The 23571-nt window shown below is 33.8% G+C and overlaps 1 protein-coding gene and 2 long non-coding RNA genes across 5 annotated transcripts; all 3 read right to left on the minus strand.

The window, feature by feature from the left end:
- Positions 1–263: 263 nt before the first annotated feature.
- Positions 264–945, minus strand: LOC133780224 (uncharacterized). Its single transcript, XR_009869169.1, has 2 exons — positions 687–945; positions 264–301 (listed from the first exon to the last, which is right to left on the minus strand). It is a non-coding gene; the product is annotated as an uncharacterized LOC133780224 (long non-coding RNA).
- A 1132-nt stretch (positions 946–2077) lies between these two features.
- Positions 2078–8224, minus strand: LOC133780225 (uncharacterized). Its single transcript, XR_009869170.1, has 3 exons — positions 8028–8224; positions 2430–2496; positions 2078–2334 (listed from the first exon to the last, which is right to left on the minus strand). It is a non-coding gene; the product is annotated as an uncharacterized LOC133780225 (long non-coding RNA).
- A 10269-nt stretch (positions 8225–18493) lies between these two features.
- Positions 18494–22156, minus strand: LOC133834302 (cyclic nucleotide-gated ion channel 1-like). Of its 3 annotated transcripts, XM_062263873.1 has the most exons (9): positions 22040–22156; positions 21883–21941; positions 21356–21761; positions 21053–21265; positions 20676–20971; positions 20448–20559; positions 19943–20158; positions 19575–19829; positions 18494–19241 (listed from the first exon to the last, which is right to left on the minus strand). In XM_062263873.1, the coding sequence occupies exons 2-9, from the start codon at positions 21918–21920 to the stop codon at positions 18744–18746; spliced, it is 2034 nt and encodes a 677-aa protein (XP_062119857.1). In that variant the 5' UTR covers positions 21921–21941; positions 22040–22156; the 3' UTR covers positions 18494–18743. The 3 variants fall into 3 exon arrangements, with proteins under 3 accessions (XP_062119857.1, XP_062119856.1, XP_062119858.1); XM_062263872.1 differs by having other exon boundaries at positions 21883–22070; XM_062263874.1 differs by having other exon boundaries at positions 18862–19165; positions 21883–22071.
- Between the last annotated feature and the right edge of the window lie 1415 nt (positions 22157–23571).

Below are 23571 nucleotides of genomic sequence, written 5' to 3' on the forward strand. Positions count from 1 at the left end.
GATAACTTAGATGCATGAGATCATCTACACCATCAAGGATATCAGGATTTGTTGGGACCAAAATTTCAGTTTGTACCTTTAAAACCTACAAAGTGAACATTAAAATAAATCAAACATCTAATGGAAAAAGACAATCAAATCTCAACTCAAGTTTCCATAGCTCTTGCTGCAAAAATAAAAGTTTCAATAGCTCTCTTACTTTCTCATCAGGCAATGCAATGACAGATTCAGTCCCTGAGATTGACAATATTTTTGCAAGCTCCCATTTACCATTTGGGCATTGAAACCAAGATTGAAGCTTCTGAAACAATAAACTTAAGAAGTAGGTAACAGAAATTAATAAAAACTAAATACTATGTTCACAAACTAAGCTCCAGGAATCATCAGTTACTTTATGAAACCAGTTTATAAAATTAAGGCTGAATTGCAACAAGTCTGTAACAAGACTAGAGTAAATTTGCTAAAAGTGAGACAACATTCGTAAAACACCAACCTACTAAACACGTGGCTAAGAGCGGTTACATGTTATTAATAAAGATACAATTGGAGGGAAAGAAGTCTATAGCAGAAAGACTCTGAGATTCACTAAACAGTGAAGTTAAATGCTTAGGCAACAACAAGTTGATATCATGTACTAAATTCTAAAATAAAATTGTCAAAATAAACAGTTAGAGTTATAATTTCACCACTAGAAGTCGGCTTAGGCACACCATGGCCATTATAATGAAATAGGACCCTCTCAGACTTGGCATATCGGCCACATGTATTACAAAGTTTCTTCACTTCATCCACAGTAGGATCAGGCCGGACCTTATATCGTGCCTGCTCAAAGATCTTCAAAGGTAAATGAAATTCAATCTAAGACAATATTATATGAACTCTGTACAAGCAAATAATATCCTCACCCTTGGTTGCCACCTTTCATACTGAGCACTCAAAATTTTCCCAATTGTTTTAAGAGCTTTCTACGGTGCCATTGAAAAAGGATCTGCAAGCAAAGGATCACAAAAACTAGTAGTTATTCTACTCACAATTTGGAAATGTTATATATCAACTGAATTTCAAATTGATGAAGGTACATCACAGAACCCCATTTCAACAAACAATTAAGAGAAATAAATGAAATTAGTTGAAAAGATAAGAGTAAACTCATCTTTAGGTCGCCATTTCGAGACTAACCCACTATCTGATGGACCGATGGGAAGACAAGCCTCAAAAGCCTCATGCCGAAATTCACACAAAACCACTGTTTGAGGCAAATAAGCCATACTCGTGCACTACTACAAAAATTGGATTTCATGACAGTTTTTAAATGTCGCTATTGAGCAACGATGACAGTCGACTAACTGTCGTATTTGCTTATGCCGGCATAAGGTAGCTACGCCGACAGTTATTAGAGGTCGCCGTTATTGGCTACGCCGACAGTTATTAGGTATCGCCGTTACTGGCAACGCCGACAGTTATTAGGTGTCGCCGTTGCTGGCTATGCCGACAGTTATTAGGTGTCGCCGTTGTTGGCTACGCCGACAGTTATTAGGTGTCACCGTTGCTGGCTACACCGATAGTTATTAGGTGTCGCCGTTGCTGGCAACGTCGACAGTTATTAGGTGTCGTCGCTGCTGACAACGCCGACAGTTATTAGGTGTCGTGATTGACTGTCTATGGTGACCGTTTTTAACTGTTTCAAAGTTTCCACACCAGAGGACATTGCAAATATGTTGTCAATGCCCCCTAGTTTCAAAATCAACGCAAAAATTGCAGTAAAAGAATACACATAAAAAATTAAATTAAATTAACATTTCTAGGATTAACTTTATATTTGATTAGTTCTAACACTTTCTAAATAAAAGAAATACATAGTTCCAAAAAAGTTTGTCATAAAATGAATCTTTTGCACAGTATGCACCTCAAAAAGCTAAATTAATTCAACGTATAATTTGTTAGATTGATTCTGTATTTGATTAGTTCTAACAATTTCTAATAAAAGAAATAGAAAGTTCAAAAAATGACTAAATCCCCTCACATAGGTACTAAGCATGCATGTCATCATTTAACGAGATGCGGCAGAATATATTTTGCCCACTCTTCTTGAACTTCATTAAGTTCAGCGTCAGTATATGGTAAATCTGAATTGAACTGCAAATAATTTAAATTATAAGTTACATGTCAAATATTTATGAAATTAAAATATAACATTATTAAAGTTAAAAGGCAAACACATTTAGTTATTACATTATTCGATAGATATGATCTGGTTCTTTGTTGTGAAATGAGATCCCTAGCATACTTAATGCAGTAGATACCGCACTCTGTGGTTTTTGGTTGTTGTCGGCACTGTTAACATGGACAAATGTAAAAGTATATTACATATACTTGTTAGTATACTTATAATGTAAATCTTATGTTTTATAAAGTTGAATGTTACTTACTTTTAGACTATAATACTTTAGACTCACAACTCTTTTTCCTTTTTCCGTATCATATAGCGTGAAAGCACTATACATAATAAAAGTATTTTAATTAGCAAACAAGTACTATTAAAAAGATAATATACTTTAAGGAATGAAACTTATATAAACTTACAGCCTAACTATATTTTTAATCTCAATGTGTAATTGATGGTTAATGGGATCCAAGAACGCCACTGAATGTGAGTGAGGTTGAAATAGCAATAACATCCAATGTTCACTAGAAAACAAGCAATCAAATATTTAGAAGATGACTATATGAACTAAACATTTCAAAACTCAATATAAACTTACTTGTTATTTCAAGGACAAATAAGGAACTGCTTCTCGCCCATTTGAATGAATCGATCTTTAAGTGCTTGGGCACGCTTATTCTCATGACCTACACTAACTTCACCTGGATGCTGAAATGTGTACAAATGATCCAACCCATTGGTATGTAGTATATCATCCAACAACCTATAAATTAATCATATTTAATTATAAAAGGCATGCATATAATTTAAACATTAAATTATAAAAGACATGAATATATACCTCAAATACAGTATCATTGGAGTTTGCCCAATCTTGCCCATGTTGCAAAATTGTGTCACATCATCCTCGAAAAGCGTAGCAATTGTGTTGTATCCAAAAACATGTGATGGGATATAGGATGCAATCGTTAGGACAAGCATGAATTTTTTCGTATTGCATGCCTAACGAACGCAATATCTTCTTTGCCTCATAAAACGACAATGACATTTCATTATTTTCGGGTAAGAACTCTCCTAGAAAGGAAAGTATATCCGTAAAGATCTTATCACTCAAGCCATGTTTAGCTTTTATATTATACAACCAAAGAAGTGTTGACAGTTTGGTGAACTTATTACAACCAGGGTAAATGGGTTTCTCAGCATCCTCTAACATAGATTGAAATTTCACTGGATCAAAATCTGATTCAAATTGTGCGTCACCTATCATTTCTGCAATGTCATCTCTCTCATCATCATTCACATAATCAAAATTACTCTTCTTAGATGGAGATTCTCTACTACATGTGATTTTTTCTCCATGCATAAACCACATCTTATAACTTTGATCTATTCCATACTTAAATAAGTGACCCTTTGTCTCAGTAATTTTCATTCTTTGAACATTACCACACTTAATACAAGGGCAACAAATTTTATTAGGATCTTTAGCATTTCTTGTGCAAAACTCCAAGAAATGCTCAACACCATCCTTATATTTCACTGATAATCTATCCGCTGACATCCATTCTTTATCGATTGCCATTATTTTGTCTAAAAATGTACACACAAAAAAAAATCTATTTTCATAATTATGTTCAATTAAATAATCTAAAAAAAATTCAAAATATAAGAAACTTATTTTCTTCCAAATAAAGAGATTCAAAAGTAAGTTCAACAATAAAAAATTTGAAAAGAAGAGCCACCATTAGTAAAATTCATGAATAATGTTTATGAAGGCCTCTTATTTGTTGTAATCCCTGAAATTGACATAAGCAATTAGTTCTGTCTCTTCAATGCCCATTTATTTTTGTGTTGAAAAATTGTACTTATGGGTCAGATGTACTGGTATTTATTTGTAGTTTAAAGTAGATATTTAGTTATTTGGAGTTTAAAGTAGATGTTTAGATAGTGGTTATGTAGTGAGATTTTAGATCTGAACGTTTCTGTAGGTAATTAAAAGTCTAGGCGGAGAGAAAATCTAAAGCTGCTTCATTGTTGTTGCTAAATAGAATAAATTTGCCTTAGTATGGTTTGTTGCTGCCATTTTTAATTTTAAGTTTTACAATTTAACTTGTTGCTATGCTTCATATTTTTCTTGTCTTAATTTGGAATTTTATATGTTCAGTTGTAAAATGGAGCTATGTAAAATGCTTGTGTCTACAAGGTGCTATATGATAGATGATAAAAAGGCCTGAGCTGGCTTAAGACCAATAGCAGGAATTATAAAAAATGTAGTACTTTGGTACTAGGGATTATTTTTAAAGACATTATTGTGCATTCTGATGAAAACTACCTTAGCCACTAAAAGCACTGAACAATCAGAAACTTCTCAAGGGAGAAAGCCTTAAATTAGCCTCGTTAAAGTCTAACTCAACCTCGTTGTGTATATTGTATGCGGCTACCATGCTAGCTGTAACCTTGAGATTCTGCTTCAGTTCTTGTTAAATCAATGAAAAATGTGTGTTTACGTCTCTGTTGAAGTAGTATCAAGACTGAAATGATGAAATGGAACTTCGGTAAACAACAAAAGCATATGTTAATTTTTTCAATACTTGAAATCTTAGTTGTATCTATTTTTTCTGTGTTTTGATTGTATTCATTCTGTCCATACATAAAGCTGATTGTTATGTTTCTTTTCTTTGTATCTCCTCTCTTTTTGAGACTTCCAGCAGAACCTATTTCTTGTTTATGTTTTTTTACTTATTTCTCATGCATTTAAATGTCTTTTCTATATCTTTTCCATACACATAAAATGTTTTCAAGATATTTAGGTCTTGTGGTGTCTCTGATCTCATTTGGTATTTATAATTATGTGGACAGTATTGTATGGCTGAGTACATGAGTTCTATTATGGTGACAGGGGTTTCGAAAGATTGACCCTGAGAAATGGGAATTTCATATTTCATATGTGAAACTTCCTATTGGCATTAAACTTCCCACAACTCAATTTTCTTGAAACAAAAAGAGTACTATAACCAAACTCCAAATGATCGATACAAACTTAATTAGGAAATAATTGGGAAACCGTCTAGCTACATTTAATCATATACGTGGATCCTCAACTAGTTTTCTCCAAGTCATATCAATTAAACCAGTTTATTATTAGTTATGTGTATATAAATAATATTATATATATGTACTTATAAACCTGAAATTATTGAATCAATATGTGTTTTTAAGATCTCAAATTGTGAAGGGCTGCTACATATATAATTATATTAATCAAGCTGGATCATCAAAACTTGAAGTCATCACGCTAATAATCTTGTTTTCTTCTATACGTACATATATATATATATATATATATCCCTTTTCTAGACATAAATAGAAATTGAGCCTATAAATAATTTAAATTGCATCATCAACTTCTGATCGTTATATTATGGCATTTGGAGACACGTTGTCTTAGCCCTGAGAACCAAATAAATACAATCCAAATAAATGTGTACTTAAGCCTACTCCCACCTTAATTATTTGGTGTTTTGGATTTAGATTCTCAACAAGAACTAACAAGTAACATAAAAACATGATATTTTGATACAGAATAATCGAACTAGTTCATGATTTTGAGTAATATTATATTAGTTATGAGTGGTACTTGATAATTGAAACATGCCCCCACACACTACTAATACTCAAAACTCTCTACTATTTCTTTTTCTTTTTTTTTTTAATTTTCCTTGAAGCTTCTTCTTCAGCTACTTTCTCACGAAAATCACCCAATACAAACAAAAAAAAAATCTGCAATTGAGAGATATATATCTCAGGCGGTTGGTGTAATTTCTCCATCTTTCTAGTCTTAGACTATAAAGTTTTTAATTTTTGAGTCTAAAACTATATTATATATACTCAATATATAGTAATTATATATTAAATATTTACTAAAAGAATAATAAAAAGTCTAAAATTGAAAGAAAAAACATTAAAAAAATGTATCCTCAAATAACCTATGAATTATTCTGAGTCAAAGTTCTTGGAGTACAAGACCCTAGTTGTAGTAATATTAGAGCATTTGATTGATGACTATAGTTAAATTATGCCAATTTGAAATAAATAGATAGTATTTGTTTCAGTTATTCAGACGAGGAGTAAGTATGAATTGAAAATGAGGGCGTCAAGTTTTTTAATCAATTGAAATTTTCTGTAAAGGTGATGAATTTGTATTCTTCTTATATAGGCTTTACTAGCATCAGAAATAGAGAAATATGAGGAGGTCATTCAGGTTTATGCTGCTGAGCAAACTTAGAATGAGGAATTGATTAGGACTACTTGAAAGCTTGAAGTAGTCAAAATATATGACTACTTGAGCTCTATTTGAATATAAATGAAAGTGAAACGTTAATATTTCATAATCTAAATCATTCATACTATTTTTTATGATTTAAAACGGACAGCACTTCCCCTATATTTGTAACATAACCATCTATCAATATCAATTCAAATAATTCAATCAATTCAAACAACAAACAATTTTTCTTCCTTATATCTCCACCAGCACGCAATTATATATATATATATATATATATCAGAGAACCTACTTCACTAAGACATGCAAGTTCTCAACCTTCCGTTATCACTGCAGCACACAATTATAATCCCAGAACCTACTTCACTATGAATGAATATTTAAGATATTCAAACTCCTCTAACATACACTTGTATAATTTTAAAAAGAATAAAAGAATATACCTCTAAATATGTTTAAACAATTAGAATCCAAATTAATAAGTTTTAACCATTAAAACATACCTGAGATGATTATTTGAACTTTAGATTGCTTTCTGAAGCAAAAATTTGAGCTCAAGAGTTTTATCCCGAAGAGCCTTTCAAAAACATGAAATAAAATAAATAAAAGAGGAATAAGTTTATGCTTAAATCCCTGTCAACATTTACTTTCTAAAATAATAATACTAATAACATAATTAATTTGTAAGAATTTAAAAAATAGACCCCAAGATATCAAACTCTAGTTTGGCCAAACTTTTGATGATGAATCATAACCATACACACACAACCACTAAAAATGATTGAATGTGAACTCTAGTGTCAAGCATCAGGGGAACCAGAAAATAAAAAATTGCAGAGAATGAATAATTAACACCAGTGCCCCCAACTTTAATTTTTGCAAAGTAAAAAAGAAAGAAAACCCACAAGGCTCCCACCCCCAAAAAAGAAATAAATAAAAAAGATTAAAGAGATTGATGGCTCACGGGTTGTGTTTTTCTACTTTTACCAATTTTTTTTAAGGGGTAAGTCTAGCTATTATAAGCTATATACTATTTTGCACACTCAAATATTTTCCATCATTCTTGAAAACTTTCTCAGCAATCAAACAGCAGCATGCCTTATTACATTTGTCTCAGTCTCTCTCTATGTATCATCATTTTTTTGTATTTGAAAACTCGCTTTCTTCTCCAGTTTCTTCTCTTAGTTGTGTTTGTTTTATGTAACAGTGCTGCTTTAGGGGACTGTTGCTAGATTTCCTAATTATATATATAATACACGTGAGTTTGGGCCAATTATCAAGGATATATATGTATATTTATATATAACAGAGCATTTAAAAAAGGTGTAAATGATCAAGAAACAAGAAGGAAATAGCATGTGTGCAACTCAAATAGGCAACACACTAAGTGTATTTTATCAAACACTTTGTGTGCAACACAAAAGCATAAACCAAAAGCCACGGTTACAATGCAATAGCCTAGATTCTTCTAACTTTTCTCTTGTTTAAAGAGCCATAGACAAAATACAAACCTGTGATAAAAAATCTCAGATAAGAAACAACATTTTATTACTAATAGTTAAGTGAATAAATGGGTACCTTGCAGAGGAGACGAGTGGCTGGTTGTTCAGTGTCGGCGGCGCCGGAGGTGGCTGGTGGTGCGGGTCACACGCGGCTGGCTGGTGGCTGAAGAAGAGGCTGAACGTTGGCTGGAATGTTGGCTGGAAGAAAGATGAGCGTTTGGCTGGAAGAAAGAAAGAGGAAGAGGGGAAAAGAAAGAGAGGGAAAAGAGGGAAAAAGAGATGTGTGGGGGGAAACTAAAATTTTTAGATGGAGAATTTTTTTTTAAGGGGCAATGCCAACACCTATAAGCTGTCGTTATTGCCTCCAATAGCGACATCTTATAGGTGTCGGCATTGCCCCTTAAAAAAAATCACTTTACCAAACGACACATTTTAACTGTCGGCATTGCTCCTATACGTTTTTATAAAAAAATTATTTAAACATATATATATTAATAAAAAAAATCATAACTAATAAATTTATACATTAATTTTTTTACAATATATTTTCAATTAATAAAACAACTCTTTTTTAACTAATACAAATTTTATAAATGTGTTAAAGAATAATATAGTTAATTTAATTTATAAATATGTTAAAGAATAATAAATTTAAATTTTGATATAAAAATTATTATAAATACAAAAGCTAATAATATAAAAAATTTATAAACAAAAAAAATCTAGTTTTAAAAGTTTTTAATAAATACATAAATTTTGTAAATATATATACATAATTTACTTTATTTTTAAAATTATACTTTTCATTAACTTTTTTACAATGTTTGTCCAATTAATAAAAAAATTCTTTTTAACTAATACAAATTTTATAAATGTGTTAAAGAATAATATAGTTAATTTTATAAATATGTTAAAGAATAATAAATTTAAATTTTGATATAAAAATTATTATAAATACAAAAGTTAATAATATGAAAAATTTAGAAAAAAAATATATAGTTTTAAAAGTTTCTAATAAATACATAATTTTTATAAATATATATTTACATAATTTACTTTATTTTTAAAATTATACTATTCATTAAATTTTTTACAATATTTTTCCAATTAATAAAACAACTATTTTTTAACTAATACAAATTTTATAAATGTGTTAAAGAATAATATAGTTAATTTTATAAATATGTTAAAGAATAATAAATTTAAAATTTGATATAAAACTTATTATAAATACAAAAGTTAATATGAAAAATTTAGAAACAAAAAAAAAATCTAGTTTTAAAAATTTCAAATAAATACATATATAATTTTTATAAATATATATTTACATAATGTACTTTATTTTTAAAATTATACTATTCATTAATTTTTTTCCATTTAATAAAACAACTCTATTTTAACTAATATAAATTTTATAAATATGTTAAAGAATAATATTGTTAATAATATAGTTAATTTTATAAATATGTTATAGAATAATAAATTTTATTTTTAATATAAAAATTATTATAAATACAAAAGTCAATAATATGAAAAATTTAGAAACAAAAAAAATATAGTTTTAAATTTTTTTAATAAATACATAATTTTTATAAATATATATTTACATAATTTAGTTTATTTTTAAAATTATACTATTAATTAATTATAATATTTTATTTGAATTTTGGTAACATTTTATGACTGTCGGCATTGAACTTTTATTAAGTGTCATCATTGGGGTCAATAGCGACATCGTTTACCTGTCGGCATTGTTCTTGAATTAACTATCGGCGTTGGGGTCAATAGCGACACATTTTAACTGTCGGCATTGGTCTCGAATTAACTGTTGGCGTTGGGGTCAATAGCGACACATTTTAACTGTCGGCATTGGTCTTGAATTAACTTTCGGTGTTGGGATCAATAGCGACAGTCAAAAGCAACGGTGACAGTTATTAGCTGTCGGCGTTGGTCTCTATGCCTACAGTTTTTAACTGTCGGCGTGAAGTCCCGCTAAGCAATTACGACAGTCAACAGAGTTGACTGTCGTGGTTGGGTGTCGGGAAAGCCTAGTTTTGTAGTAGTGGTGGTAGTGGCAGTAGTGCCATTGCCATAACTACTACTAGCAGTCTCCGAATCCATTCTCTGTGAACTTAAATCAACATCATCATGGCTCGAAACGTACTCTTCTTCCAACTGTTTCGAAACAACCGCCACCGAAGATTGCGAAACCCTGGAGGCCATCAAATCCCCCAATGACATTCAAATCGAAAAAGGCCTCAGTAAACAGAACCAACAGCTCAAGAAGAGATCAATCAACCCTTCCCTAATCGAGAAACCATAACTAAAAACAATTCAACCAATGAACACCAGAGCGCCAGAAAGATTCAAGAAGAAAAAAGAAATGGAATACAAGAACGATTTAGTTGTCAACGAAGCCGCTGAACCAGCGGTGCATGGATCCAGCTCGAGAAACCCTAGAAAACCCAACAGACTTCTCTGAAAATCCTAGGTCGGGAGGAAGAAGATTTGAGCAAAATAGGATTTTGTCAAAGAAGAGGAAACCAAAGAAAGAAAGACACAAAAAAAAGAAGAGAGAGATAGTGTATGCGGGGGATTGACTTCGGAGACGTAGCCGAAGAAGAAAACGGGGATTGAAGAAAACAGAGAAAATAATAAAACAATGTAATTAAAAAATAATTAGCTGTAAAAAAATATAATAGGCGGGCACCCAAAATATTTTACCGCCATTTTTTCCTTTTTTTCCTTTTACCACATATAAGTATACCATAATACTTTTTCAGTACTATTATACTTTTATGTTATGAAAAGGGGTATTTGGTGTAGTGGGCCTTGCCACCGTCACTGTAAGGAGTTCATGATGTTTTCCATGTCTCCATTTTGTGAAAGTATGTTTCAGATACTACGCATGTGCTGAGGTTTGAGGACTTAGAGTTACAGACAGATTTGCCCTATGAAGAGCGGCTAGTCCAGATTTTGGACCGAAAGGACAAAGTCTTACAGAATAAGACAATTCTGTTAGTGAAAGTGTTGTGGAGAAATAGTAAGGTCGAGGAAGCTATCTGGGAGTTAGAGTCAGCAATGCGGTTTCAGTATCCCGAGCTATTCAGGTAAATTTCGAGGACGAAATTCTCAGTAGGAGGGGATAGTTGTAACGACCCAAAATCACTCATATGGCTTAAGGGCCCTGATTAGTGTGCTGGGAAGGCATAATTGACTTATGAGTGAATTTATTGATTCAATGCATGCTTGTATGATTATTTGAATGTAAATGTGGTTAAATGTTATATCTATGGGAACCACATTATTATGTGGGTAGATTTCCAGTGAGCGACTTGAGGCGATCCTAGGGAGCTAGATAACGGGAAAAGTCACAACGGGGCTTAGTATTTGACTTTGGGTGAGTGAGGGGTATTTTAGGTATCGGGTAGTTATTTAGACTATCGTGTTATGGAAATAAATATATGGAGATATATTTGAGGATAGAAAGTTTAGGCGGGAATATTGGGGAAAATTACCGTTTTGCCCTCGGGGACGTTTCCGGTACCCCGAGCCTCGGGATTGACTTAACGGGCTAGGATTAGATTAAGTTAATGAAAAACAGGGGAACAGAATACAAACCGACCTCAGCTCTTCTTCTCTCTTCTCTTCTCTTCCTTCTCTCTTCTCTCTAAAGGAAAATATAGAAGCCCAAGGGGAAATCAGTTGGAATTTAGTGATTTGGGCTAGAACTTGTAGGTTAAATCTAGTGCTCAGTTAAGGGAACTCAACCAAGATTAAGGTAAGGGCTTAATCATGTCTCTGAGCATTTGAATTTTGAGTTTTGACTGGGTATTAAGGGAGTTTATGGTTTTGATGTTTAAGGGTTGAATTAAGCTGAGAAACTTGGATTTTAGCTCAGGAATTCGTCAAGAAGGTGGTTCAGCAAAAGAGGTAAGCTTCAATTCGTATTCAGAGGTTAAAATTTGAGTTTTGCATGATTGGTTTTGGTGTTTAGAGTTGCTGGGTTTTAGAGAATCAAAGTGGAGTTTTAGTAGGTTTCTAGGCTGAATTTCTGTTGGATTATGCTGTTAGAGTCATGATAAAAGTTTTGTGATTAATGGATTTTGAGTTAGGGTGCTTTGGAATGGTTTTGGATGGGGTTAGGATGCTAGAAATGGTGGTTTTTCTGGGCACGAAGGGGAGGGACGCGACTCTGTTCATGAGCGTTGCGGCCCTACGAAGCAAGAGAGCCAAGGAGGCTCGGCCAGGGGAGAGTGCCACGGCGCCCTTGGGCAGGGCCGCGACGCGTGTCTGCTTGTTGGCGGCCTTGGGCTCTGTCTTAGAGGTGGGTCGCGGCTAGGCTTCAAGGGCCGCATCACTTGGGTGCATTCTTGAACATTTGGGATTTTAGTGCTCGGGATCAATTTCCCCACCGTGCTTGGTGGAATTCGATGTCCCGGAAGCTAGTATTGTACCCGAAGACCTTTATTTGAATATTAATGGAATCCAATACCTTGGTTGTGACTAGGTGTTAAAGCTAGGGCTCGAGAACGGATCGTGCTTGAGGAGCGTCGCTCGTAATCAGTGAACGCAGAGACTAAAGGTAAGAAAACTGCACATGGTTGTTTATCTGTAATGAGACTAAGGGTTCCCTAATGTGTATGCTTGAAAGGATGGTATTATGCCATGTAAACAGTGAACCAACGACCTAAGAGTGCCAAGGGCTACACTAGCGCACAAGGCGGAGCTTGGCCACTGGTAGCCGAGGACAACTTATTATGCACTGAGCTCGGTTTAAGCGGGTCGGAGTCAGCGGGGTAAACAGAGGGTGCGGCGTAAGTTGTCGGCCCTGAATATTATGTGACCTGATTATTATGAGATTTGAGTGTCATTTGTGATTAGTTGCATCTTTTATTCTGAGTATGTGCTGAATGGTTAAAGTGGAATATTTTATAGCTAATCATGCTTAAAGAATTGACTTTATGTTATTATTGTTTGTGTTGCATATTATGTTTTCTTGCTAGGCCTTGGCTCACGGGTGCTACGTGGTACAGGTAAAGGCAAGGGCAAGCTTGATCAGCCCTGACTTGGAGAGCTCTGCGAGCTGAATGTACATGACCAACTGCTCAGCCGCCACGATTAGGGTTTAGGCAGGGACGCGAGAACCAGAAATGTCTATTTTGCCTTAGTATGGCTGATGGTTGTCTGTATTTTGGGAATTCAGTAAACCAACTTTTAAACTCTATTTCTTTTTGGGATCCCATGTATAACACTGTTTAATTATATGAAGTGAAACTTTTGAGACCAAAACCTTTTAACCCTAGCTCATACATGTTTAGTGACACGTTTTTAAATTAATGAATTGATTAGCAAGTCTTGCACCTTTATAAGTACACAGTGAAGCGGTCTTGGCTATCCAAGGTGTTACAGTTATTACATCTTCTCCATCATTCGGAGGGGGTCGCTCATCCTCCCGAGCTTGGGAGTTACTGTTCTAGGTAGGTGGTTCAGCTGCTACCCTTTGGCTGGTGGAAGCCTGTTTTGGGTTTCCAATCCTTACGTATTGTTAGAAATATCCCCTCGAGATCAAACCTTCAATCTCATCTTTTAACTGTCGACAATCATCGGTTGTATGTCCGATATCTCGGTGAAGTCTACAGTATTTACTAGAATCTCTTTTTGCTTTTTGGTTCCTCATAGGTCAGGTCGTTTGAATGGAACTTGGTTTTCATTAGCCAAGTAGATGTTCTCTCAAGACTCATTGAGCTCGGTATACACTTTGTATACAAAGAAGTATCTTTCCCATTTCTTCTTCTTTCCCCAATTTGCCTCGGGCTTATTCCATTCATTTTTCTTTCTCTTAGAAAGGTTGTCCCCGGAGGTTTCAAAGTTGAAGGGTCCGTCGAGGTCGAAGCAGAGTTCGTATTCGTCGTTGTAGTTACGGGCCAAGAGGTTATGTTCAACGCTGACCTCACCTCCTCTACATTGACAAACCTCTGGGCTCTTCGATTGAATTCGGTTAAAGACCTGATAGGTTTCCTTTGTAAGTCTTCCCAGAGGGGACTTCCTGACATTACGCTAGCTCGAACTGCCATTAAGTGACCACTATCGTCGACATCTCGAGCTCGAACCACTTCTAAGTTAAACCTTGTGAGGTAACCTTTTAGTGACTCGTTTGGTTGTTTTCGGACATTGGTCAAGGCTGAAGGCTCGGGCCTAATGCCGACCATAGCTGTAAATTGTTTTTTGAAGTCCCTAGAAAATTGATCCCAAGACATGATCAAATGCCTTTTGAACTTCTCAAACCATTTTTTTGCTTGTCTTGTGAGTGTGGCTGGGAACAGCATGCATCTGAACTCGTAGCCCACATTGCTGGCTTGCATGATAGTGTTGAACGTGCTCAGGGTACCATACAAATCTGAGTTTCCGTCAAATGGCGGGACATGAGGAATTCTAAATCCCTGAGGAAATGAGGTGTTGGAGATATGTCGGGCAAATGGCTCGAGTTCTTCATCGAACTCTTCATCCTTCTCCCGATTATGCTCATTCTGCAAGAGCCTGAATGCTCTCTCCAGTTGTTCAATCCTTTCTTAGACTAAATCTATAGGAGGCCTAGCTTGGACCTGAGGGGGCTAGTTATTGTTGATAACAACTCCAGCTCCCTGTCTCAGTGCACGATTGTAAACTAGCTGTTTATGGCCATTTAGATGGTCTCGTAGATCTGGGTTCGGGGCATTGTCACATCCCCAATTATGGTTTAAGTGTTCCCATAGAACAGGGTGGTCTCCTTAGTTCCTGGCATTCCTTGGTTTCGTGTTGTAAATGCTCACGGACCTAGTGTAATTTGAGCTTTCACTTACATATCTCATTGCTCAATTATTACGAGAAGGGTCCCCTTCTGGCCTCCTTGTCCCAACAGTTTGTGATCGTGAAATTTGGCTTCTCGTAGGGTGAGGAGCATTACGATATCGAGTAGCTTCTCTTTCATTTCCACGTCCTTGTCTCGTCCATCGACTCCTATCTTGATCTGCAGGTCGTGGAACTTCCTAGATTGGTGAGGGATGCCTTATTGGTGATGGTGGGTGTCTTATGGGAGACAGTGACTGTCTCCCATTGTTGGGCCTAGACAGTCCTGAATTTGCCAGGCCAGGCTCCGGGGCGTTCTGCGCAGCACTAGGATTTGGGGCCTGAGCCACTGAAGGGGCTCGGTTATTCCCCGTTCCTATTTGTGCTATTGCAATCGAGTTGGCAGTACCCTCAGCCCGGTTACTCCTCCGAGGCCTTGGCTAAACAGGCTAGGACGTTGGTGGTGGCGCCTGCTCCGCCCTCTTGGCGGTCGCGCTCTTACGAGGGCGTCCCCTAGGCCTTCGAGGAGGGGGCGTTAGGAGCTAGTTTGGCTAACTCTTCATTGTGTTTCGCTGCTTCTGCCAATTTTTTACGTAGTTGGCGATTTTCAAGTTCCACAATTGGAATATACCTTTCAGAATTGTAACACATATCATCATCGGGTCTGGGGGCAGGTGGTCCTCCTGAGTTTGATGAGTCGCTCCTTTCTTTGGGATCGAGATCCACCATAGGTTGCTTTCCAAGCCGTCGTGGGCAATCCTCATCATGAGGAACTTCCTCCTCAAGTATATTGGGGTTACTTGCAGCGACCATTGATGATCAGAGAGGCTCTCTAACTAAACAGGCTCATGTCTTGTTTAATAGCTCTCAATGAAAGCACAAAACTGTTGACGCCATTTTTCGTCAACTTAAAGAAGATGAACACTTAAACAAAAACATACCAGAGGAAATAAAAAAAATGTAGACAGGGTCTTTTATGTGGTTCAGCAGTTAAAATCTGTCTAGTCCACGAGTCTATATTATTAACTCTTTAGAATTCCCTGGAGGCATTCAGGAAGCAATTGTCCAGAGTTTTGTCTCCAAATCTCAATATTTCGGTCCCTTACAAATGAAAAATCCCTCTCTATTTATAGAGGGGTTTACTGAATTGCTTCCTACATATTTCGGCAAGATATTCTATAAATCAAATAAAATAATGCCATTAAATGCATTAGTTACTACGTACACGGTAACATCCCATAAAATGTGGGATTTAATAACAAATTACATCAGATCCCTTAAACATAGGGAATTTATAACAATAAATACATTCACACACAGCCAATGAGTTTAGACACTAGATCCATGCGCCTTCAAGACTGTTTTCCTATTAAGAACTCGCCATCTTAGTTCGCCTATGCTCTAACAAGTAACCATTGACGAAGAAATCCCCTTCGAGCTTACAGCTCTCGAACTCGGACCATCTTATCTGAGGGCAGGAAATGAATCAAGAAGTTTATACAAGTGTTGAACCCTTGCCATTGTGAGTTGCGAGCCTAACTTATAAGCTCAGAACACTTCGAGGCCACATAATGCTCAAGCTCGCGAGGTTGTCACTTACAGCGAAACTGTCGCTGACTTGTGGATCACATGATGCATGTGCTTATTTCGAGCTTATACTTTACAAGCCTGAGTTTCGAGATCAAGATTTCCATTCTCGAAATCTAGGTGTAACACCACAAAATTAGAGACACCATACTCACAAAATTTGCAAGAGATATTCCTTCAATTTCTACACAAACATAATATACATAATTACAAAAAAAAAAATTAAATAGATAAAAACTTAAAAATACATATACAAATATATATACACTTGGCACACACACATTACATATATATATATTTATAAAAAAAATAATATATATAAATATATATACAATCGGCACACACATTGTATACATTATTTATAAATATAAATATATACACACAATATGTATATACCTATAAAAAATATAAATAAAATATTTATTTATATATAAAAATATATATACACTGCACACACAATATATATATTTAAAGATAAATAAATAAAATATATATATAACGGGAATAGAAAAAAATTACCTTCTACGATCTCCTCCGGTGGTGGTGGTGGTCTGATTAGCTCCCTGTCCCCGTCGTCGTCGTGGTCCGACGAACCCAATGGTGGTGGTGGTGGTGGTGGTGGTGTGGTGGAGAGAGAGAGGTTTTGATTTGGGGAAAATGGTAGAGATTTGAATATAATAGGTTTAGATTTAGAGATTTGGGGAAAATGGGAGGGGATTAGAGATTTGGGGAAGAGAGTAGCTGCGTTTTTTTTTTTTTTTTCAATTTTAGGTGCGGATGGCGACGAGTTGCCCACGATAATTTTCACTAAAAAAATACACTGCCTATGTAATGCCCTGGATAGCCAAAACTGTTATATTGTGTATTTTAAACAGTGTTAGACTCTCTAAACGAGTCATTTGGTCATAAACGTGTAACCAAACGTGGTTAACAGTTTAAGGTTAAAATTTTTGGTCAAAAGGGATAACCGTTTCATTAAAATGTTTACGTTCATACATGGGATCCCAAAATAACATTTAAACGGCTAATTACATTTCAAAAGTTACAACCAGCCGACCTAAGCGGCAAAATAGGGTTTGACTAGGGTTTGACCCTAGTTCCTCTATGAAACTTCAACCGTGGTGGTCGAGCAGCTGCATATGTACACGTCGCCACTAAAGTTCTCCAACTCATTGCTGGTCCAGCTTCTTTTTCCCCTTACCTACACCACATAGCCCCCATGAGCCAAGACTTAGCAAAATTACTTAAACATGCTCATAAGCAGTTAATGACATATAACAAAATCATAAAAAACATGTCTAGCAGTAATAATTATACTCATGCATGCATTCTATTCAGATAAGTAACTACAACATCACTGGGGCACACTTCCCTATAAATAAATTATTATTAAGTCTAACTGTGTAGGACATGAAAGGGGTGTGGGAGGTAAAAGTCCCTAGAATAAAAAAAAAAAAAGGCATTCATGTCCCACATTACAAAAAAATTCCCACATCTTTTTGAAACAACACACTTCTCATCTCTTCCTTCTATAAACTCAACGCTCTATATTTCTAAACATAATTAATAACATATACATGTTTTATTATTTTATATAAATAATTATTTAATAATATTTATAAATCAATAGTTAATAATATTATTAAATAATTAATTATTAAATTAATAAATAAATAATTAATTACTAATATTAATAATTTTATTTATTAATTAAAATCAGTTATAATAAAAAATGTTTTATAAAATCTATGTGGGACGTGAAATGTTTTTCATGTCCCTTTTCGTAGGACATAAAAAGTGTGGGTGTTTTTCATAACCCCAAATATTATGACCCGTACTTGGAGGATGTGAAAATCCTTTCAGTTTTGTAGTAGTGAAAATTATATCACATCGAACAATTGACATATAATATCAAGTTATACTCAATGTTATACCCATCAAAATTATACAATCAATTATGATCTTCTTTCTCCAATCATTTTTAAATTCATCTCTCTATTACTTTATTCAAATTAAAAAAAAAATAACAAGTAACCCATAATCTTATAAATGTTAATATTCATATATGAGACAAGAATATGATGATTATAGTATACATCAACCATCATTTATGTATATTGGAAGAGCTTGTGAAACGTTCATACTCATAGAAACTTGTGTTGCTCAGGGCATGTTATAATATTTCACAGCAGAAATTATCTAGAGAGAAACATGAGTAAAGCCTCTAAGAATCTTGGCAAAGATTAAGATGCTTTTTATTACAACTTCATTAATATACTAATAAAAACTACATGATTATGATTAATAAACATTGCTGCAAACAATTGACAACGAACAACCAAAACAAACTTTAGTACAACAGTTGCTAGTAAACTTGTCAAAGCATGTTCACTGATACCTCTCCTGACTGAGATTCCTTAACTTTTTTCCTTCTCCTTCGAACCTGTCGCAACATTAGTTGTTGTAGAAAGCCAACTGCAAAAGGCTTCAAGCCCTCAGGCAGAGATGACCAGGAGGGGGAGAACTTGAACCAGCAATTGAAGAGTACATGTTCCAAGTCATTGGCCATAAGAGCAAGGGCTTCAACATTGGTGTGGGATTTAAGATTAGCTACCGAAATAGGAAACTCATCCATGGATGTTGACTTTAATCGCCATTCTATGAGTTCATTTCCATAGAAATCACCTTTTTGAAGTCGACTCATGGGAGTAGTATCATTTCCAAATGCCCACACAACACCTTGTGTGATGAAGAGAATCATATCAAGTGGCTCTCCTTTTCGAATGATATAACTTTTCTCTGAATATGTGACTGGTTTCAGATATTTGCATAATGTTTCGTAAACATGTTCATCCTTATTTTGAAATAATGGAACCTATAATTAATCATATAATCAACCAATCAAATAATAATACTATGTTATAGCTCAAATTAAAGATCAAACTTAATAATGACATATATATGTTGAAAACTAAGATGAATTTGGGAGATATCTTCAAAACTTTGTTGAAAATTAAGATTAATATGGGAGATAATATTATAATAGAAGATGTTATTTTATAGAACTCAATTTGTGTTTTTGGCTTAATACAAAATGGTGGGACTATATCTCTATTTGTGTTTTTCTAAATTCAAGAAAATTCTAGAAACTAACCATAATAAATCAAGTTCAATATTTCAACAATATATACTATAAAAGATAACTTACTTTTTTTAACATAGGGAAACACATGTGTTTCTTAAGTAGCATTGCCTGTGACAAAGGAAGAATATGCAAAATATGGTCGATGTCCACATCTTTTCCATCTTGCAATCTCATTCCAATGTATTTCTTAATAATTCGCTTTAGATCCTCAGGAATTTCATTTTTTGACAGCCACAAGTCTGCCTTTTTTTCACTTGTACTGTTCATCACTTTTTTTTTTTTCACGTCCAATATTTTGGTTACCGAAGCTGCAATTGTCTGATCCAAAATGAATAATAAGTAGTAAAATATGTGATTCATCCTTATTAAATCTAATAAACTGCCATATGTGTTATGAGTAATTAACTATAGCTAGTATTTTTTTTACTTACCTCAATGTGATGAGCATGCTCTCCAAGTAGAGAAAAGAGATGTTTGACATCAAAATCTTTGTCTTCTCTAATTGTTCGGGTTAGGTATCTCTCGATGGCTTTCTTTTTATCCTGTGGAAGGTCATGGTTTGATAGAAAATAATCTATTTCTGGTTGCTTGATACTTAACTTTCTTCTTGTCTCTTCTGATTTTGTGGTTTCCAACTGCATGTATGTCTGTAAATATATACACCACAAGAGTATTATATCATGAAAAATGGTAAAGAATAGCAGTACCTCTAACGCCTTAAACCATAAATAATATATATATATATATTTGTATGTATATAATGTACATGTAACATCAATATATATGTGTCCTATAGCAATATAATAATTATTTGGATGCATATGTGTTCATATATATACTTTCCAAATAGGCTAACATGAGATATTAACAATGAACAGTGGTAGTGTATGTATAAATATATACATATATTATGAAGAAAAAAAACGAGGTACATACCTGCACATTTCCAATAAGATATAAAAATAAAAGTAAACCCAAGGTAGAAATAGTAATGGCGAACATGTTTTCTTGTACATTGCTAGTTGTATCCAGGTTTTGACCAAAAGAACTACAAAAAAAAGGGCAAAGTATAAGATATGAAGATTAGAAGTTTCATATCTTTTTATTATTATTTTAAAAGATTATATAATATAAGTAGGCATATATTTATTTATATGTCCAAACCTCAAATTTCTTAAACCCCACCAAAAACTGCGAAAGAATTTTTTGGGAAAATCAGTTTTGCCGACTATACGAGACTCAATAGCTTCAGAAAATATTCCAAATTTGAAGATTTCTGGATTTGGCGGATCAACTGGGCAGTGCTGATTGAGTTTTGTCAAATTCTTAATGGGAAGAGTGCCAAGACTACAGTCGAAAGGACCAGGTATACATTCTTTTGGTCCATATTCTCTACAGGCATGGTGCCAGCAAGCTGTCTCACGAAAAATTGAATAGAAGTACCAAAAGGCTCCAAACACCTAATGATCGATGATACATGTATATATTAATATTGTATGAAAAGTAATAATTATTTATTTATATAATAAGTTGATACTTACATGACCAAAAATAATGTAGAGGGAAAAAAAGAAGGCGCCTCTGACCCATACACGTTGAGTCAGTGAGTCAAAAACTCTTCCTAACGCTTTGGCTGATAAATACACACGAAGAATTCGAGGCACGTATTGGAGAAGAAGTAGTAAGTTGATGAACTTTCTTGCTCTCAAAGAACTTGATCCTGTAATCTTGGAGAAGTACAATAAAACTACCACCTATATACGTACAATAACTCTTTTATTATTAGTTAATACACACAATAAGTCATCAATTTACACCTAAAAAATATGTTTAGTGTTACGTACCTGAGGGAGTGGAATAATGGCTAAAAGATCTATTAAAAGATAAGACCATGGAAACTTTGTGAAAATGGATTGACCAAGTGCCTTGGACATGGTTCGTGCAGACTGAAGCCGAAAAATCAAGTGTAAAACATAAGAGAAATCGGTAACAGATCGCAAAACAAGAGATATGATCTTTATATTGTGGTCTCTGTCGAGACATTTTCGGTCATCGTTCACAATTGGAATGTAGAGGAACAATGGATCGACGCAGACTCCGATTACACATGAAGCCAAGAATATTTTATTCCATCTTAGACGGTCTGTTACCCATGGATTCAGTATCTGGTTTAGTGAATGTTCTTGTCTTCCATGATCATGATAATCTTCAGAGTTGTTGGAATTATTATACTGCTTCGAATAATCACTCCTATAATTAAAAGTTTACAATAGAAACACATTCAAAAGATCCTTATTGACTTAACTGTGTTTTAATAATTAGCACACTTTGAAGAAAAAAAAAAAATATATATATATATATATATGCTTACCTCAATGCTACCAAAGCCTTGCCTTCAAAATTGTTCATAATTAGAACTCAATATATAAACTGCAATAATAATGGTAAAATTTACGAAAAGAAGAATTTATAAAATTGTATATATTTAAATATAATATAGCGAGAGAATTATCTTGAAGAACACTCACTTCTGTGCCGGTGTGGATCTGAAATATATGCACTCATTTAGGAATCTATAGCTTATATATATAAACGATATACCTTTATTTTTTTTTCTTTCCTTCTTTTTAATTAACTCTCTTTCACTAGCTTAATTATTGGAAGAGAGATAGAATAAAAATAGAAGACTCAAACGCAATAATTAGCGTCCTCTATAATAAGACCCTACAAATTAATGTACGATTATCTGGTTTGGAAGATTTCCACCACAGGCACCATTATTACATAATATTTAGTGACGTAACTCAAAATATGCTTAGTGACGTCACTCTTACTTTTTGTTTGGTAGAAAAAATAATTGATAGATGATCAAGGAGTGAGAAAACTCTTTCTTTGGTAGGAAAGATAAATTTAGAGAGAGAGACAAAGAGAGGAGAAGTAGGGATGATCAATGTTTTTAGACCTATCCGATCCGATCCAATTATCTATTCCATATTAAATTTTTACAACCGATCTAATCCAATTAACTTGTGTCAACTGATCCGATCCAATTATCCATTGGATGTTGAATATTTACAACCGATCCAATCCAATTAATTTGTCTCAACCGATCCGATCTGATCTAATTATCTATTGGATTAGATCGGTTTTATCCATTGGATGCGTCCCCTTGGTTATGTATTTGATGAGATTAGATCCATCTAATAATTTTGAACATTTATTTAGCTTAATTTGTTTAAATAATTCATAATATTATAAATAGAAAGACTAATTTATTCAAAATGATACAACACCATACAAATACAACATAAATTATGAGCATAATCCTAAATAAATAAATAATTATATTTTAAAATACATATATACAATTAGATCGGTTCAGTTTTATTAGATTTTTGCATGAATTATCCAACAACCGATCCGATCCAATTTAGATCTTCAGAATCTGATCTGATCCGATCTGATCCAATCATAATTGGATATCTAATTTTTGGCACTCTGTTGTAATTGGATCGGTCGGTTCTAATTGGATTGGATAATTTTTACACACTCCTAAATAGAAGAGGAAGGAATTTTTAATTTACTAAAAAAAAAGAATATTTAACCTTTTGAATTTCATATATAATTTTTGAAATTTTCCGTGGTGCGGCCGTACGAAAAGCCCACACCTATGAGGCTGTTTTCTCTATAATCAAATTGGCCCAAGATGGTAGGTACATAATATATATACTAGGAATGCATGTATGTTATATTTGTCCTCAAGTGTGCTATTAACTCTTTTGTAAAACACTAGTCTAATTTTTTTTTTCAGATTATATATTTCTCTCAATTTATAGGCATCTTTTATAATTTTTATTTTCGAACAAAACTTGTATACATTTTTTTTATATTTTTGGTACAACGCTTTATATATAGTTTTAAATATTTATATTATTTTTATAGGGTTATTTATAATTTGATTGTATATTTATTTTGTATTTAAAATTAATAATTTATATTTATATATGATAAACTTAATTAATAAATTATTTAACCATATAACTTTTTTTTTTAAAAAAGT

Source organism: Humulus lupulus, chromosome 5 (assembly GCF_963169125.1).
Source record: "Humulus lupulus chromosome 5, drHumLupu1.1, whole genome shotgun sequence".
NCBI lineage: Eukaryota > Viridiplantae > Streptophyta > Magnoliopsida > Rosales > Cannabaceae > Humulus > Humulus lupulus.

What these genes read in the sequence shown, in the direction of transcription:
- LOC133834302 (XM_062263873.1), bottom strand. Translation starts at nt 21,920, where the DNA reads ATGAACAATTTTGAAGGCAAGGCTTTGGTAGCATTGAG. An exon ending in TCTACATTATTTTTGGTCAT is followed by an intron (nt 20,972 to 21,052) that starts GTAAGTATCAAC and finishes ATCGATCATTAG; the next exon opens with GTGTTTGGAGCCTTTTGGTA. An exon ending in AGCATGCTCATCACATTGAG is followed by an intron (nt 19,830 to 19,942) that starts GTAAGTAAAAAA and finishes ATTTTGGATCAG; the next exon opens with ACAATTGCAGCTTCGGTAAC.